This window comes from Osmerus mordax, chromosome 20 (genome assembly GCF_038355195.1).
Source record: "Osmerus mordax isolate fOsmMor3 chromosome 20, fOsmMor3.pri, whole genome shotgun sequence".
NCBI lineage: Eukaryota > Metazoa > Chordata > Actinopteri > Osmeriformes > Osmeridae > Osmerus > Osmerus mordax.
The window spans coordinates 12049756-12066918 of NC_090069.1; the positions used below are offsets into that span (position 1 = coordinate 12049756).

Sequence of the window (17163 nt, forward strand, 5' to 3'; positions counted from 1 at the left end):
TAGTTGCTTGATGAACTCAACCATCAGACCGGTCACAGCAGTAGTTTGCCCCTCCACCGGAATAAGAGCCAGCAGGTCTTCCTTAAACTCTTTCCCATCAAAGTATATAACAAAGACGCACATCTGGGCAACATCTGTGTTGTCAGTGCTCTCGTCCACCGTTAAGGAGAAGTAATTAGCTTGATTGAGGTCACTGATAACAGCTCCCTGCACAGCATTTGATAACGCGTCTATGCGGCGGGTAGCGGACCTCGCAGAAAGGGGTATCTGTTTGACAGAGGCAATGACTCCATCCATCGACTTATCATCAGCTAGTTCCTCCAACACAGCAATCATGACATCTTTGAAAAGCTCTGCATCAGTGAAAGGCTTGTTGTGTCGTGCGAGCAACCAAGACACTTTTAGGGACACACTTGTGGCTTTTTCTTGGGATGTGAGACCTCGCATTAGGATACTGCTACTCCAGGGTTCTTGCGGGTTTCAGCAAGTCAAATTTAAGACCTTTTTAAGACATTTTAAAACCATAAAGATTGAAATTTAAGACCTACACGACGCATTACCCCAAAAAATATTCAAATCAAAGAAATTCTGAAAAAAAAACATTTTATTTCAATGAATTAAGTCATTGAAAAAGCATAAGCATAAATGTAATTTACAGATAAAACAATCACATTTGTAATTGTTGAATATTTTTTGGGCAAAGTTTGCAGCGAGCCTTGTACCTGGAGCTGGGTACCGCTTGTAACCAACAGTGGAAATCGCTGTGATATAGCCATGTCTCGTTGAAAGTATACTTTCCCATTTTCCACACGTAGCCGAACTTTAACAAACTCTGAGGAAGCGCAGATTTCGCGGGCAGGTATTGCATTTATAACAGGATTTGTAGTTTTATCACCGTGTACATGCTGCGGGTTTCGTTTGTAGAGCTCCGCTTTGTAGGCTGTGACTCAATACTTTTTTGCTACTTTGTCATAACTTTCTGCGGCCAGCGGTTCTGGAAATGAACGAGGGTAAAAAACTTTTTTAGACCTGACTAAATGAAATTTAAGACTGAAGGATTCAAAATCTTTGTGTCTATTCCAATATGTAATGATGGTATTGTAGCGACCCGCACAGACAGATGTGTGTGAGTCAGATGGCTGAGCGGTGAGGGAGTCAGGCTAGTAATCCGAAGGTTGCCAGTTCGATTCCCATCATGCCAACTGACGTTGTGTCCTTGGGCAAGACACTTCACCCTACTTGCCTCGGGGGAATGTCCCTGTACTTACTGTAAGTCGCTCTGGATAAGAGCGTCTGCTAAATGACTAAATGTAAATGTAAATGTGTGGCATGTTGGGCTGTTGTGTTTTGTGGCCATTGTTCAGTGTTCGCGGGGTCTGACATGCCGATCAACCTGCCATCTGCCAATCACAGGAATGCACGGAATGTTCGGTTGCAGGGCATCCTGGTGGTTGGTGGAGGGGCATGGGGGGGTTGGGCTGAAGGGATGGGGCATTGTTAGGACCAGGTTTGACCTTTTTAGCGCTCTCTCTTGCGCCTGGGTTTTCAAGAGCTGGTCGTGATTGCTCTGTGTGTGCTAGTACCATTCTGTTAGTTGATTTGGCGTAGGCTATGGCCAAACAGTAGCCTGTGTTACTGTGAATAAACGATTCAGATCCTGTAACGTCATCGCATGCCTGTTGCTTTCGGACCTAAGCTGGTCATTACAGTATTCTTTGACACAAATCTGTGTTCTAGAAAGAGTGGTCTGGAGTCGCAGAGGTCCGATAATATCAGCTTTAATGCAGCAGTTGGAAATCAACAAGTACAGAGCTGGGGTTGTCTACGTTTCCCTACCGCAACAGTTTGGGCTGGTTCATGAAGTCCAACTGGCTATCTGGCCCTCCCCAGCATATATTTATACAGTGCAATTAAAACAGAAAGATGAAAAGAGGGTTGAGCTTGATCTCTCGTGCATCAGGGAGTTGTTTTTGCCTACGCGTCCCACCTGCTCGGGTGCCATCTCCACCCGGTTTCAAGGTTGTTTCTGAAAATGAAGAGATAGAGACACAAAGAACAGCCTGCTTCCCACACCCTGTGTGAGACACCATGTTTAAGCCTGAGCACACTTCTCAGATCATAAGACAGAACTTTAATAAGCGCAATATATTCTTTACCATCTACGTCATTTCGACCCATCTACATCAGATCACTGAATGGTTCCTCCTGCTGTACTGTTACTGTAGCCTACATCAGCTAGCTTAGCTATCTTCAGAATGTGTCCCTCCACCCGCAACTGCATCTTCCCTGGATGCAAAAACTTCAGCTGCGCTGCAACGCTATTTAATTTGCCTATTGATGAGGAAAGGAAAAATAGGTGGATTGTTTTTGTGAAGAGCCATGCTGATGGAAAGCTTCGGATAAACTCCAACAGCCGCCTCTGCAGTGACCATTTCATGGCGGATAGTTTTAACATGGACCAGAGACAGACGGGGTTCGTGGACACACGGCTTCTCTTGCAGTGCAGAGCCGTACCGAGCATCGCCCTCCCGGCCGTTTCTCCTCCGCACCTGGACCATCCACCGCCGCCAGCAGTTCATCACTCAGTTCTGTGTGCTTGTTATAATTATACTAGATAACTTTTCCAGAGGTATCTCTGCTATGAGTTAGTGCAAATCGCTAACTTGATATTGGGCTACTCGGTGTAGAATGATAGTATTTTGGTGAAATGGTAGCTAATGTGCTAGAAGTAGCCTAGCTGGAGAGATCATTGTCTGCTGTCTCTGGTGTCAATTTTTACTGTTACAGCTCAGGGGAACATTTCATTTATATGCATCTGTATGTTTCACTCATTAAACAAATACATTCTAATTCTATACGGTTTTGTTCGGCTTTACGTTGCGTCCATTATCTGGGTCTTAGGTAGGCAGCGAGGGGCGGAGCTTCAGCTCCTTCAGGTGACACGCCCCCCCAGTCTCAAGCAGAGAAGAGTGCTGATTTTCTTACGATTTCAAAGCCTAATTTAACATACTTGTCTGTGTTTTTTTCCATTCGAATTTGGATGGGTAGTTAATAACACATTATTCTGTGGTGTGGTGAACTTAAAACTCGTTTTTAATTCCACTTTACAGGATCTTTAATTACGAACATCGGGCAGGTCACCACTATGTATTTAATGAGAAACATTGGGTTACGGTCAAGTCTGAGGTACCTTAAGTAATTCTCCTTACTTTGGTTGATAAGGTCTATGGTGCAACAGTTTAAGAGATTCCTTAAGTATAAGACCAAGAAAAGGAGAAAACCTTAAATACTTAAAGACTTAAGTGTTTTGTGTAACCAATTTTAAGGAAACTTTAACTCTGACTTTAAGGAAAATCATAACAAGGTGTTTTGTGCAACCGGCCCATGGTCCTCAGGGTCCACTGTCCAGTATGTTTTAGATGTTTCCCTGCTCAGGCACACCTGACGACCATTCATTGAATAGCATGGTATAGACAATGGCAGAGATGTTTGTAGGCAAAATAACACATAATGAAGCTTTTCAGATTCAGTTTGCACTAATATCGCTCCATGCAGTCATTCAGGATGTCGCATCTGAAGAACCAGTGTGGCTCTTGCTATAAACGAAAGATCTGTAAGCCAAGATGCAGAGAAAAAGATAACCCATCACGCGACACGTTGCACCATTTTGCTGAAGTGAGATGCTCAACTTAAATGAAGAACATCTGTATGCATACCACACACATAGCAACACACAAAGAGCATAGCAAATAAACTTAAGCAGAAAGGAAAAACAGACTCCGTGTCCTACCCATTTCAGTTCTGTCCTTGGTGACATCCTTTTTCTCTTTTTCCCTTCTTCGGCTATTCACTATGACTTAAGCTTTTCACTCACAGTGACAAGCTGTACCTATCTGTACCTAACATAGTCTGTCCAGTACACAGTACTCTAAGCCATGAATAATACTAACTCATAGCTTCTCTCCCTGCCTGTCCCCAGTGTAACCCCCAAGTTCCCCACCCAGGGGGACAAGCATCTCCGTGAGGACATCAGCATCATGACCCGCTTCTACGCCAGCATCCTGTCAGACAAGAAGTACCTGGCCGCATGCCAATTGGTCCCACCTGGTGAGCTTGGCGCCAACCCCGCCCCCAGCACCCTCTCTGCCGGGATATTCGGATCGCTTATTGTGTCCAGCACTTCTCCAATATCGATCTTAAGTAAGCCTACAGCGTTGGTCCCCAGAGTACACCACTATTACTGCCCAGGGCATGGTTTTACACAGGTCAAATGCACTTCTGGACTGTACACCACTGGGCTGAGGATAGACAGACTGGTAGATTGAGCAATTGTTATGTTTATCCGTCTGTCTATCTTTTCATTTGACTGTCAATCTTTTGGCCTATCAATTTATTGATATGGAGTATTATCTTTCTAGCACGCTTTTTTGCTTCTTTGTTTTCTCTTTGTCCACGTCTGTCTGCCTTTGTCGTCTTCAGTCTACTATGTCTCTTTTTGCCCTCTCTTTTTTCTCTCTATATTTTCATCTCTCTGACCACCACTTTCTTCCTACTCTCATCGTTCAGCCATGAGGTGAAGTGTAGATTTGTTACCTGTGTCAAAAGGCATGACTGATTTCCTTTTTCTATGATTCTCATCACGACGCCTCACTGGAGCAGTTGCTCCCTCCAGATCAATTTGTCAATTTGTCAAACAAAAAAAACGGGAAAGTACAAATTGAGAAATTGACCCGCCTCCATTTACCCACCCAGACCTCCCTTTCCTTTGCACTCCTGATATGACCCAAGAGAGAGAGAAAAAAATAATTGGTTTCACACTCATACACATTGACGAGCTCCAAAGTAGACTGTCCAAGAGCCACTGATTTGAGGGTCTCATACTTCTATTGTTAAAGATGCTGTAAAGTGGAATTGAAAATGAGTTATAAGTTCATCACACCACAGAAGAATGTGTTGTTAACTACCCATCCAAATTCGAATGAAAAAACCCCAGACAATTATGTTAAATTAGGCTTTTAAATCGTGAGAAAATCAGCAGTCTTCTTTGCTTGAGACTGGGAGGAGCTGAAGCTCCGCCCCCTCAAATTAATTGAATTCAGCAACAACAGCAACACTATCAGAACAGACCTACCAGAGGTCTGTTCCATAAAGCGAGCTTACCGAATAAGCCAGACTTATGTCAGTTAGTCTGACTCATTTCTAGTTCATTCGGTTCCATAAAGCTAACTCAACGTAGTTCGAACTCGGTTACTATGGTAACTTATGCTTCGAAACTATCCTGCTCCGGGGCAGGCTAATTGTCAGGCTTAGATCGTGTTTTTGCTTAACCAGACGTTCCTATAACACTGACCCAACGGGAAAACAATGATTTACCACGGACATTCTCATTTTCTTATTCTCATCAGTTTAATATGTAGGCTACATTTATACAAAATCAACTTAAATAGACTACATAGGCTACAACATTTAGCCTAATGCATTAAACATGCTTTGATATAGGCTACACACGTGATTTCAAATGTTTAGGCATTAGGCATAGGCCTATCAGTATTTCCCCTAGGTTTACAGCTTTGGGAGGGGGGCAGGGCGACAACCATGAGACAGAAATGACTTGCCGTCGTGTAAATAAGATAATGGCGTGTCATTTTATTTTGATGAAAGAGCTGTCAATGAGCTGTGATGAGGGAGCTGTCAATGTACACGATTTAAAGGGAACGTTCTTTCTGGAAGAAGTCACGTGACCGTGTGCATTGCTTTTGCTGTGGTGGATTGTATGATCCATGTTTTACCTCTCAGGCTGCTTAAGAATAGGGTGCACGCGCAATTAGCTTGACTACTTAAATCTGATTTGAATTAGTAAGAAACTGGCCTTTATGGAACCGCTTTAGCTCCGCTTGAGTAATTAATCTAATGCAAGTCAAGTTTGGGACTTTAAGTCTAACTTTTTTGAGCTGCCTTTATGGAACAGGCCTCTGCAGTCTCTGAGTCTTTTATGTGTTAATGAATTTGTCTTTGCATCGTACAAGCTGAGTAACAGAATGCAACCGTCTGTGATCTGAAGTAGATAGGTCGCTGTGACGTAGATAGGTCAGGTTTTTGCCCCGCCTATACAAAACCTGAGCTGAAAACGGGAGAGAAACTGTTCAACGGTCTAACTCCACATTTAAGTGCGACAAAGTTTTTGCGCTTTGCACATGCTTTCAGGAACTAATTTCACACTTATATAATGTACTGAGAAGCAAATCATGGAATTTGCTTTACAGCATCTTTAACGAAATGGAAAGGAGGTGCACAGTTTATGGACCCTTTATAGCCAGTGGCTCTAGCCATCTTCTACTACCATAGGATTTCACTCTTCTCAAATGCAAGTCTATCTCAGTGTCTTGGGATTAACAGCTCAGGATCATCTTCGCTTGTCAAAAACTTCTCCCTCCATCAAATAGATCAGTAAAAATCACTCCACTTGTTTTTCTTGTGGATGCTCTGTGTTTGTGCAGATTGAAAGGGGGGTAGTGGATTGGAACAGAGACGGATCACCATGAATGAACAACATTTTATGAGAGGGTTGCAGGATAGAAATTGGCAAACACTCTTTGTGACTCGCACACTGGGACATGGAGGAACAGAAGAGAGAGTTGGAGCTGAAAGTAGTAAAAACAAACCTCAAGGGGGGGGGGGGGGTTGGATCACAGAAAATTGCTGTTCAAACCACCTATGTGTCTTGTGCCAGAGGTTGAGAGATAAAGAGAGTAAAGATAAGAAGAAAATATATTACCAGCTTTCAAAATAACAGGAGTCAATAAAGTGAGCAAGGAGAGACACAGAGGGGGAAAGAGGAAGAGAACTTTTGAAAGATACCAAGAAAGAGTGAAAGTGTGTCTGTCTATGCCTACTGACTGTGAATCTGTGTGCATAGACAACCAGGATCCCTCGTTGAACAGCCTGTCTGTAATGACTGCTGCTGACCCCAGAAACAACATGGACTCCAGTTCTCGCTCCCAACAAAGTGGACAGGGATGGATCAACACATACCCGCTCTCCAGTGGCATGTCCACAACATCTAAGAAATCTGGTATGCACACAAAGATACACATATGCACACACACAAATACAAAACATAAACATATTTAACCTGTTCAATGTCACCTTCCAGGAATTTCTAAGAAAAGCAACAAAGGGACTCAGCTGCATAAGTATTACATGAAGCGTAGGACCTTGCTGCTGGCTCTACTGGTGAGACAGTCTGTTATTCTTCCCTTCTTCCTAGATGTTTGAGAATGGTGGACATTATTATTCTGCTTTTATTCCCACTGATAAATGTGTATGTGGATATACACTCACTGGCCACTTTATTAGGTACACCTCGCTAGTACCGGGTAGGACCCCCTTTTGCCTTCATAATTGCATTAATTCTCTGTCTCATACTTTCAACAAGGTGTTGGAAACATTCCTCAGAGATTTTGGTTCATATTGACATGATAGCATCACGCAGCTGCAGCAGATTTGTCGGCTGCACATCCATTATACGAATATCCCGTTCCAACACGTCCCAAAGGTGCTCTATTGGATTGATATCTGGTGACTGTGGAGGCCATTGGAGTACAGTTAACTCATTGTCATGTTCAAGAAACCAGTTTGAGATGATTTGAGCTTTGTGACATGGTGCATTATCCTGCTGGAAGTAGTCAACCGAAGATGGGTACACTGTGGTCATAAAGGGATGGACATGGTCAGCAACAGTACTCAGGTAGGCTGTTGCGTTTGAACGATGCTCAATTGGTGCTCAAACGGGCCCAAAGTGTGCCAAGACAATATCCCCCACACCATTACACTATCACCACCAGCCTGAACCATTGATACAAGGCAGGATGGATCCATGCTTTCATGTTGTTTAAGCCAAATTCTGACCCTACCATCTGAAATCGAGACTCCTCAGAGCAGACAACGTTTTTCCAATCTTCTATTGTCCAATTTTGGTGAGCCTGTGCGAATTGTAGCCTCAGTTTCCTGTTCTTAGCTGACAGGAGTGGCACCCGGCGTGGTCTTCGGCTGCTGTAGCCCATCTGCTTCAAGGTTCGACGTGTTGTTGCTTTCAGAGATGGTATTTTGCATACTTTGGTTGTAACGAGTGGTTATTTGAGTTACTGTTGCCTTTCTATCATCTCGAACCAGTCTGCCCATTCTCCTCTTGATCTCAACAAGGCATTCTCGTCCACACAGCTGCCGCTCACTGGGTATTTTCTCTTTTTCGGAGCATTCTCTGTAAACCCTAGAGATGGTTGTGCGTCAAAATCCCAATAGATCAGCATTTTCTGTCATACTCCAGTCCATCTGGCACCAACAACCATGCCACGTTCAAAGTCACTTAAATGCTTGGTCACTTCAAGTTGTTTTGATCACGTCTAAATGCCTAAATGCATTGAGTTGCTGCCATGTGATTGACTAATTAGCTATTTGTGTTAACAAGCAATTGAAGAGGTGTACCTAATAAAGTTGCCGGTGAGTGTACATGTTTGTATATATTCATTAATTTGTATTCTTTTGATTGGTTCCCTTGAAAATAAGACTTGATTATTTATGTCTCCCTCCTCCCTTTCTTTATTTCTCCTTTTCTTTATAATTTTCTTTCATATTTGCCTTTTCTCCTTTCTCCAGGCCAGTGAGATTGAGCGCTTGACGACGTGGTATAATCCACTGTCCACCCATGAGCTGGCCATTTCTACAGAGCAGTCCGTGGAGACCAGCATTGCCAACTGGAGGTCCAAGTACATCAGTCTGACAGAGAAGCAGTGGAAGGACAATGTCAACCTGGCCTGGAGCATCGCTCCTTATCTGGCTATGCAACTGCCCTCGAGGTACTTATAGCTCCACACACACACACATACACACAGATATTTGCACATGGAGTGGTACAGTATTACAGCAGTGGTTCCTATGGCACCCCTTTTACTAGGGTGGACAATAGAACACAGTATGTTTAGCCGGGGCTAACCAACTGCCAAACAATTCTAGACTTTGTGGAACACTGGTAGCAAACGCATTGAATCAAACGTTCAGAAATGTATTTAGTATTTCGATTTGTTTAATTTAATTTACACGATTTATTGTAAAAGCTGAAATTATTTCCATGCTCCAGGAGAACACTTTATTCTTATGTGGATGCAACAATGCAATGTGTGATTTGCAGGACATAAATTTCAATGTAATTGTTGATATTTTCTGGCCCAGTTCGATATCTTAAAAACAGGGACAGGGAACAATCAGATCTTTCAGAGGCATGTTCCATAAAGCAAGTTTACCGAATAAACCAGGCTTATGTCAGTTAGTCTGACTCATTTCCATTTGATTCGGTTCCATAAAGCCAGTTGAATGTAGTTCAAACTCACTTACTATGGCAACTTATTCTGCGAAACTAGCCTGGTCCATCCGTAACTGTCAGGCCTCGAATTAGTCAAATTGCATGAACTAGAATTGACCTTTGTGGAACCGTTTCAGCCCCAACTGACTTGTTAGGTTCATTCAAGTCAGGTTAAAAACTTAAATCCCTGCTTTTTTGAGCAACGTTTATGGAACAGGCCCCTGTTCTTATAATTAAGGTCTTTGTTTATTGTACAGATAGGGGTCAAATTACCCCTCAGTCTTCAGACAGGCACATTGTTACTGACATATAATGATCGCTAGATGGCGCTTCATGCACGGAGCAAAGGCAAGGTCGGAAAATGAATGTTCTTTCATCATTCTGCCATTAATTTCCGGTGATCCGGTCTATCCCTTTAATCATTTACCAAAATCGAATTGATTGGCTACAGGATGTCACACATGTTGTTGGTTTGACTGCAGTTAGTCTATAAATGATCAACTTTTTGTAGTCTGCTGACTGAATTGCGTTGTTGTCCCCAGTCAAAAGTATAAACACACAGGGACATCATAAACCTTCAGTGGTCTAATTAGATCCAGTTATCCTGGCGAAACATGTAATGTTCTTGATTTATTGTCAGGACACGGTCCAAGTATTGCAAAAATGAGAGCCAAGTGTAGTTTTAAAATTCTAGGCTATAGGCTTACTTGATTTTACATGTTGATGCTTAGCCTTTTCAATTGAACAACTTTTAGAATGACAAGACATGCATTGTATAATATAGAGAGGATAATATAATATGTTGAGACTGTCTTCCCTTACGGAAGGAAAATATATTGCCGTATGTTGAAAAATATCATGTGATATATTAGGCAATATATTTCCAAATATGGGATTGAATATGAATATGAATATTTATATTTTACAATACATTGCAACATATTCAACATGAATATGTTGCGAGAGGGAGTCAGGTGGCTGAGTGGTGAGGGAATCGGGCTAGTAATCCGAAGGTTGCCAGTTCGATTCCCGGTCATGCCAACTGACGTTGTGTCCTTGGGCAAGACACTTCACCCTACTTGCCTCGGGGGAATGTCCCTGTACTTACTGTAAGTCGCTCTGGATAAGAGCATCTGCTAAATGACTAAATGTAAATGAATATATAATATATGTTTAAATATCCATCCAATATATGCAATTTTATATTTATAAATACCACCATAATGTATTACGATTTATATGGGGAAATGTATTGGTAATATATGTAAAGATATAGTGTCACATGTATGTTTAATATATGGTAGAATATATTTTAAATATATGTAAAAATATAGCTGCAAGCAGCAATGGCGGATTCCTCCTTCAAAATTGCAAAATATTGTAAAATGTACATAATAGATACACCGGGATTACCCAGAAGACTAGAAACTGTTTTGTCAAAAAAAAAAAAGCCTATGTCTGGAGTTGAACCCGCAACCCTTCGTTTACCAGCACAACCTCTCATCCGATTCTTGAGGTGGTGAAAGAGCTGTGTTAGCATCAGAATGGAATGTTGACGGTAACTTGACTTGAGTAGACTATACGTTGAAGGCAACTGTTGAGAGTAAAGTCCGCAATATGCTTCTGCGTCTCCGTTTACGGATGGGCGGGCGCACGGATACGCACGGATACGGACGGATAGACTTCGTTTATGGTTCTCCGTAGGCTGTGGGTGGTGAAAAAGGGAGTCAGGTGGCTGAGCGGTGAGGGAGTCGGACTAGTAATCCGAAGGTTGCCAGTTCGATTCCCGGTCATGCCAACTGACGTTGTGTCCTTGGGCAAGGCACTTCACCCTACTTGCCTCGGGGGAATGTCCCTGTACTTACTGTAAGTCGCTCTGGATAAGAGCGTCTGCTAAATAATTAAATGTAAATGTAAATGTAAAACAATTAACCGCCAGAAGAGTAGGTGGCGCAAGGTTCTTTTGTAAGTCGTTGTGGAGTGTTTATTTACCTAGGTTATCGAGAAGTCGGAGCAAATTTACAAATTAGCCGTTTCATCAATAAAATACGCACATTTTCAGCAACTACACTGCCCATTTCTTGTCACATTTTAATTCAGATGCTGATTTACATGTACTGTTTAGCTGAAATATGAATTGTAAAAACTTACAACAATGGCGGTCAAAGGATTCTGTTCTCTTGTTGGTCATGGCCATATCTATGGTCACGGCAACCCCGCCCCTGACGCAAGCGGTTCTTAATACGGACCAATCCCAGCCAAGGGGTATCCGTAAAATGACGGACGGACGGATAGTCAGGAAAATCAGGAGGTGCACGTAGAGCTCTCCGAGGGGCACGGAGAGGGCGTTCCTTGACGGAGAGGGCGTTCCCATGTGTCCGTTTTTCGAAAAACGCAGAAGCATATATAGGCCTTAAATCCTTAAATAGGCCTTAATTCACTACGCAATCTATCATTAGAAGCGGGGATGGAATATTGCACCTTCCAAACAGCCTGAAAGATGTATTCATGGTTTACCAGGTCAAACAAAGAAAAACACATCCTGTGCACAATGCAATGCCCGAAATGAGCCTATTTATTCTATTTAGTTCCTGGATGAAAGGGGGGGGAAAATATGCCAGAAATGTAAGCCAAACATACAAGATGTGCTTGAAAGTTGACAAAACTACTTGTGAAACATTGTTTAAGGTATTTGATTCAAGACCAAATCTGCCGATCTACAACTTGGTTATTACGAGGGGGGATGGGATATTGCATTTTGAACACAGACAAACGTACAGCTATTATATGCTGATTGACTTCTATGGGAACTGCACTAGAAAGGTAGCCTACTGAATGGAGTTGGGAAATAAAGGCAGTGTTCATAACATAATAAACTACAGAGGGTACAATTTCTTGGGAAATTGTAGGGTGTGCTTGCTTGCGTCGGTTGCACAGGGGTCCGTTTTTTAATGACATTTTTACAACTGATATTTCTGTATATTTTATATAAAAATGCATACTTATTATTTATAAAGATTAAATAGATTTAAAAGCATCTTTTTTTTGCTGCTCATTTACAACTCAAAATACGAGTGAAGTGTAGAATGAAATAGATGTCTTCTCATTTCTGCTGCAAGAGGCAGCCTCATAGCTGAATCAAAACGAACACATTTGGCAGACCTGTGTAAAACCTGACCTAATCTCTGATTTACATTTAGTCATTTAGCAGACGCTCTTATCCAGAGCGACTTAAACGTCCTTTTAAGTTTTTCCCTTCTCGTGATATTTTCAGGCATTTAGCCTACTCATATTGCATTCATTCATTAATAAAGAACCCCCTTTGAAGATTATTCTACGACGTTACCGGCAGTAGAAGATGGAATCGCGATTCAAACAGTACCATCTGCTAACTGAAAATATGCCCCCAAAAACGTAAATAAGCTTGACATTTATTTAGTGGAAAATCGCTCATTCATAAAAAGCTCACTGGTAGCGATCATTGTCAGTAACAACGCAAAATGCTATATAGCCCTGTGTGGAGAAGATGCCCCGGTAAATTGTACTACGGTACAGTACTAGACTACTGCTGTGTTCGTCTTGGTAGCGATTGCGTTGGTTGAATTCGATTGAACGTTCCGTTGTACGGTTTAGGATGAAATTAATTATTTTCATGAACAGATTGACAAAGTTTAGGCTGTGGCAATGAAGTTCAGGTTAGTAGTCAGATTCACCTATTGAAAGACTTTTGAGTAAGGGGAGTGCCGAACATGTTCTGTCGCCGTTTGACTTCCTAAACAGCTGTGGAGATGTTAGCTACTCACTAGTGTCTCTAGTAGGCTACAGCGTTGCAGTGAGCTACACTGGTTTGAAACCACAGGTAATGATAATGTAATGCCCAGTACACCCAGGTTTCCCTCACCAAAGAGGCACTGAGAATTAGTATAAAAATATAGATTTTATTATAAGGCTCAGTAGTAGATCAGGTATTTAACAACAGCGTTTAACCGCCCCAGGAACCGCCCCATCTAGGAAACAAACAATTTGAAATAAGACAAGGCAACAATACAGCACATATAGCAACCATACATAATTAAAATCATTATAGGCAAACACATACCCAAAACACAGAAAGCCCATAGTACAACACAATCAGCTTCCCGACACTCACTGCAATCAGCCCCGGCTACAAACAAACCCACGCACCATTTACTTGCGCAGTCTTGCATGCATTGATGATTAACATACAACATCTTTAAGAAACGTTAAAAAGACTCAAACTTACATGACAAACAATGCTGCCGGCTTGCACCTCAAGTACGGATGTGACCCTACAAGCTCACACCCAGTTATATTGGCACAAGCCTTAGGTGTGGCCTTACCGTCACACCCTCTGGAGCCACACCCATATCACAATAATTTCACCCACAAATCGTTTACTTGTAATCTAATGTCATAATAAATACATAATCCTACAACGATTTTTTTTTTGTGAGGAATGTTTATTTTAACGATTGAAAACAGATGCATCATAGACCGCTGCAGTATGTGTTGCCCGGGCAACAGAGGCTAATAGGTGCGTTCGACATGGACTGCGGATGCATGAAATGACCGGCGAGAGTAGCCGCTTGCAGTCGGGAAGGAGTTGAAAACGGCTCTGTAAAGTCGGACATTCCAGCTTCTCGTGGTTTGCTGCGTTGACGTCAGTCATGGCCGATCAAGCGCTGTTTGCTTACTTTACTTTATTTATAATTAAACTTAGTCTTTCCGTTAGTGAAGAGGCGGACTAAACCCCTTTCTTCAACACATTTTTAATTCAATTAAACTATTTGATCAGGATTTGAGCTTTGGCGAAATTGCAGGTGTCAGAATAATTACAAAACATGCGTCAAAGTTGTCGTGTGTGAGTCTGGCCAATCATGAAATAGCTGTGTCGTCATTAGAACCCTTGCAGTTGCTCTTGAGAAAATGCGCTCGGATACACAGCCGGCAGTTCTCGAATCGATCTCACGGTACTTTGATGGCTACGTCACAGTGACCTAGCCTCGGCGCCGTCTCAAGTTGAACAAAGTCTAACCAGAATTCACTGTTTCAAGTCAGCCGCCGGCAGCCGGCTGCAGTGCTGCATGAAGTCAGTTCATGTCGAACGCACCTAATGTCATGATGCTAATGCTTCAGTGAAATAGTAGACTACTGTTTCCGAAAGTAGATGTACTTCCTTAATAATATCAGCTGATATTGTATGTTACACATCACAATTGTGTGTCATATCACAAAGTAAAATGAGTAAATAGTTATCACCCTTAACCCAAAAATGCCAGGGCCGATTTTCGGTCCCAGTCCAGCCCTTCCTCTTTGCTTGTGGCGTTTCTGCAGCTGCCTTGCAGTAAAGCCATAGTTAGCCTAGCTATCTCACAGAAGTTAATGAGCTGCTAAACTAATGTTCTGCTAGAGGTAGTCACATGTGTTTTCGTGACGTTAGTGACGTTACCAACGTCAGTGACGTTACCAATGTCAGTGACTGAGGCTAGCAAGTTAGCCACCGTTAGCTTCACCTTTCGACACAAAAACATAATTTCTACTTAAACCAAGCAACGGAAAGTAAATAAAAATCGCTATAAAAAAGCACCTTTGACAGTGATGTTGTCTATGTAGCCCAAATATTGACTGATGCTTAGGGGGGCAAAAAGAAATAATAATAATATATATGTGAGAGAACAATGGTTGTGCTCGCCGAAGGCGTGAGCACACCCAATAATGTTCACTGTCTGTAATCTGTCCTTCTAGTTGTTGTAGATAGGCCACATACTTGATTCATCAAACGGAAATTTAGTTTGCACACATAATATGCGCTACTGCTCATGCAAAACCCGCGATCCGCACTGGGAACTGGAATCCCAGTGTTACAGCAATAGGCCAAATAAAACATTGAATTTCAGAAAGAATTTGAGAATTTCCAAACTAGTTACACTTGCCTCTCATACAGTACTTGGCCTGACAATACATGAAGAACAATAAATCTTTTGCCAGGATAACTGGATCTATCAGACCATTGAATGTTTTTGATGTCCATGTGCCTAATTTTGACATGATTATTGTCAACTGACAATAGAAAGTTGATAACATCAGGCTACCCATTTATAGGCCAACTGCACTCTAATCCGAACCGTTTGACATCCTTTAAATTAAATTAAATTTTGCTGAATGAATGGGCAACAAACATTCTAATGAACGTTTGTTCATGTCACTGACTATCAACACGGAATGAATGACAGATTGACGAAGGCCAGTTCAGTTTCCATCCTTTCTTTGGCTGCATGCAAGTGCCATCTACTGATCATTAGGTGTCAGTAACCACATCCCTGTCTGAAGACTTGGTGGTCCTTTGACCGCGTAGCCGCACTGTAAGTAGGGAAAACATGCAAGACGCCTCTATTTTTTATGTGTTAGTATCCTATTGCTAACCTTTGTCTTCTGTTACAGTAAACACACTCACTGAATCAGGCTAGCTAGCTCAATAGATTTCTAAACTGCACTTGACAAACCAGTTAGTACTAAGTCAGCTGCTTACCACCAGGACCGAGCTAATCGGTTAAAAGTCCCCATCATTAGCACTCAGAAATGAGCATGTCAGAAATGTCAGAGATAAATTAAAAAAGGCAAATATGCCACCAAAAATATATCTTTAGAAAATGTAAATAGGTTGGTCTCCTTTACACTTTCAGCATGTGGTTGATTATGTAGCAGAGAGTCAAACCGCCAACACAGCCATTTCTGATCACCCCAGTAAGATACAGTACTGATGACATCAGGACGATTGATTGAATTGTATGAGCCCCAAAGGGGCTGATACCAGACCTTGTGTCTCCTTCTCCCAGGGGGGCCAGCCAAATGGCCCACCTTTCTCAACCTCTCCCTACTCCAGAAAACTCATTTAAAACAGACATTTAATGGATTTACAAACATCTCTCAAAGACAAAACTAGAAGGACTATTGGAATTTGTGTGTGTCAATGTATGCTTTCCTTTTAATGCTGGGTTGATGTAATTTTATGTTTTAATGTAATTTCCTTTCCTGTTATGATAAATCAGTCAATCTTGATATCAAAATGATTTCAATCTATGAACTAAACCATTTATTAATGTTGTATTGTTATATTTTGAAGTATAAGCAATACATGGACATTTGAAATACCTGAACTTAAGTTATCAACCACTTCATACCCATACGTCAATCTCAGGATGATGCCCAGGTGGGAGTAACTGACCAATAAAAGACTTCACCTCCAAAAGGATACCCCCTTTTCGCAAGGATTCTAAAACCCTGACTAGTTAACACAGACTCCCTCCATTGTTCTCCAGAAGCCTATCTCTCTCTCCCCCTTCCCCACACACTCTCAACCTACCATCTTGTATTCCGTTCTCATCATAGTTTAGGACCTACTGTATACTGTTCAACTCAACTCACTCTCAACCAATGTTGGGAGTAACGCGTTACTGTAACTCCACTACTTTTGGCGGTAACTAGTAGTGTAACTAATTACTTTTTTCAATTAAATAACGCAGTTACATTACTGAAATTTAAATGGACTCGTTACTTTTTTCTTGCATGAATTCCCCAATTTCCTGTTTTTAATGTAATTTAAACAAGTTTACGGTGACGCAGTGTATGAATGAATCAATCCGCATTTTAGACTAGCCCACACATTGGCCGACAGTTCGGACCGTGCAAGCTTTACCGAGGTGAAGTTAGTTTCATATTCGACATTCGTCTCACATTCAGAAGACGCTACTTTGCAGTGTCGAGTTAGGGACCGGGTGAAAATT

At 41.9% G+C, this 17163-nt stretch overlaps 1 protein-coding gene across 2 annotated transcripts in view; it reads left to right on the forward strand.

Moving 5' to 3' along the window:
- The window catches only part of pi4kaa (phosphatidylinositol 4-kinase, catalytic, alpha a), a 209736-nt gene that overhangs the window by 153614 nt on the left and 38959 nt on the right, over positions 1-17163 (forward strand). The window contains exons 36-39 of one of the 2 annotated variants that reach the window (XM_067258321.1): positions 3980-4200; positions 6917-7072; positions 7154-7233; positions 8656-8855. In XM_067258321.1, coding sequence (XP_067114422.1) covers positions 3980-4200; positions 6917-7072; positions 7154-7233; positions 8656-8855 — 657 coding nt within the window. The remainder of the gene's footprint in view (positions 1-3979; positions 4201-6916; positions 7073-7153; positions 7234-8655; positions 8856-17163) is intronic. The other variant, XM_067258319.1, reaches the window with a different exon arrangement.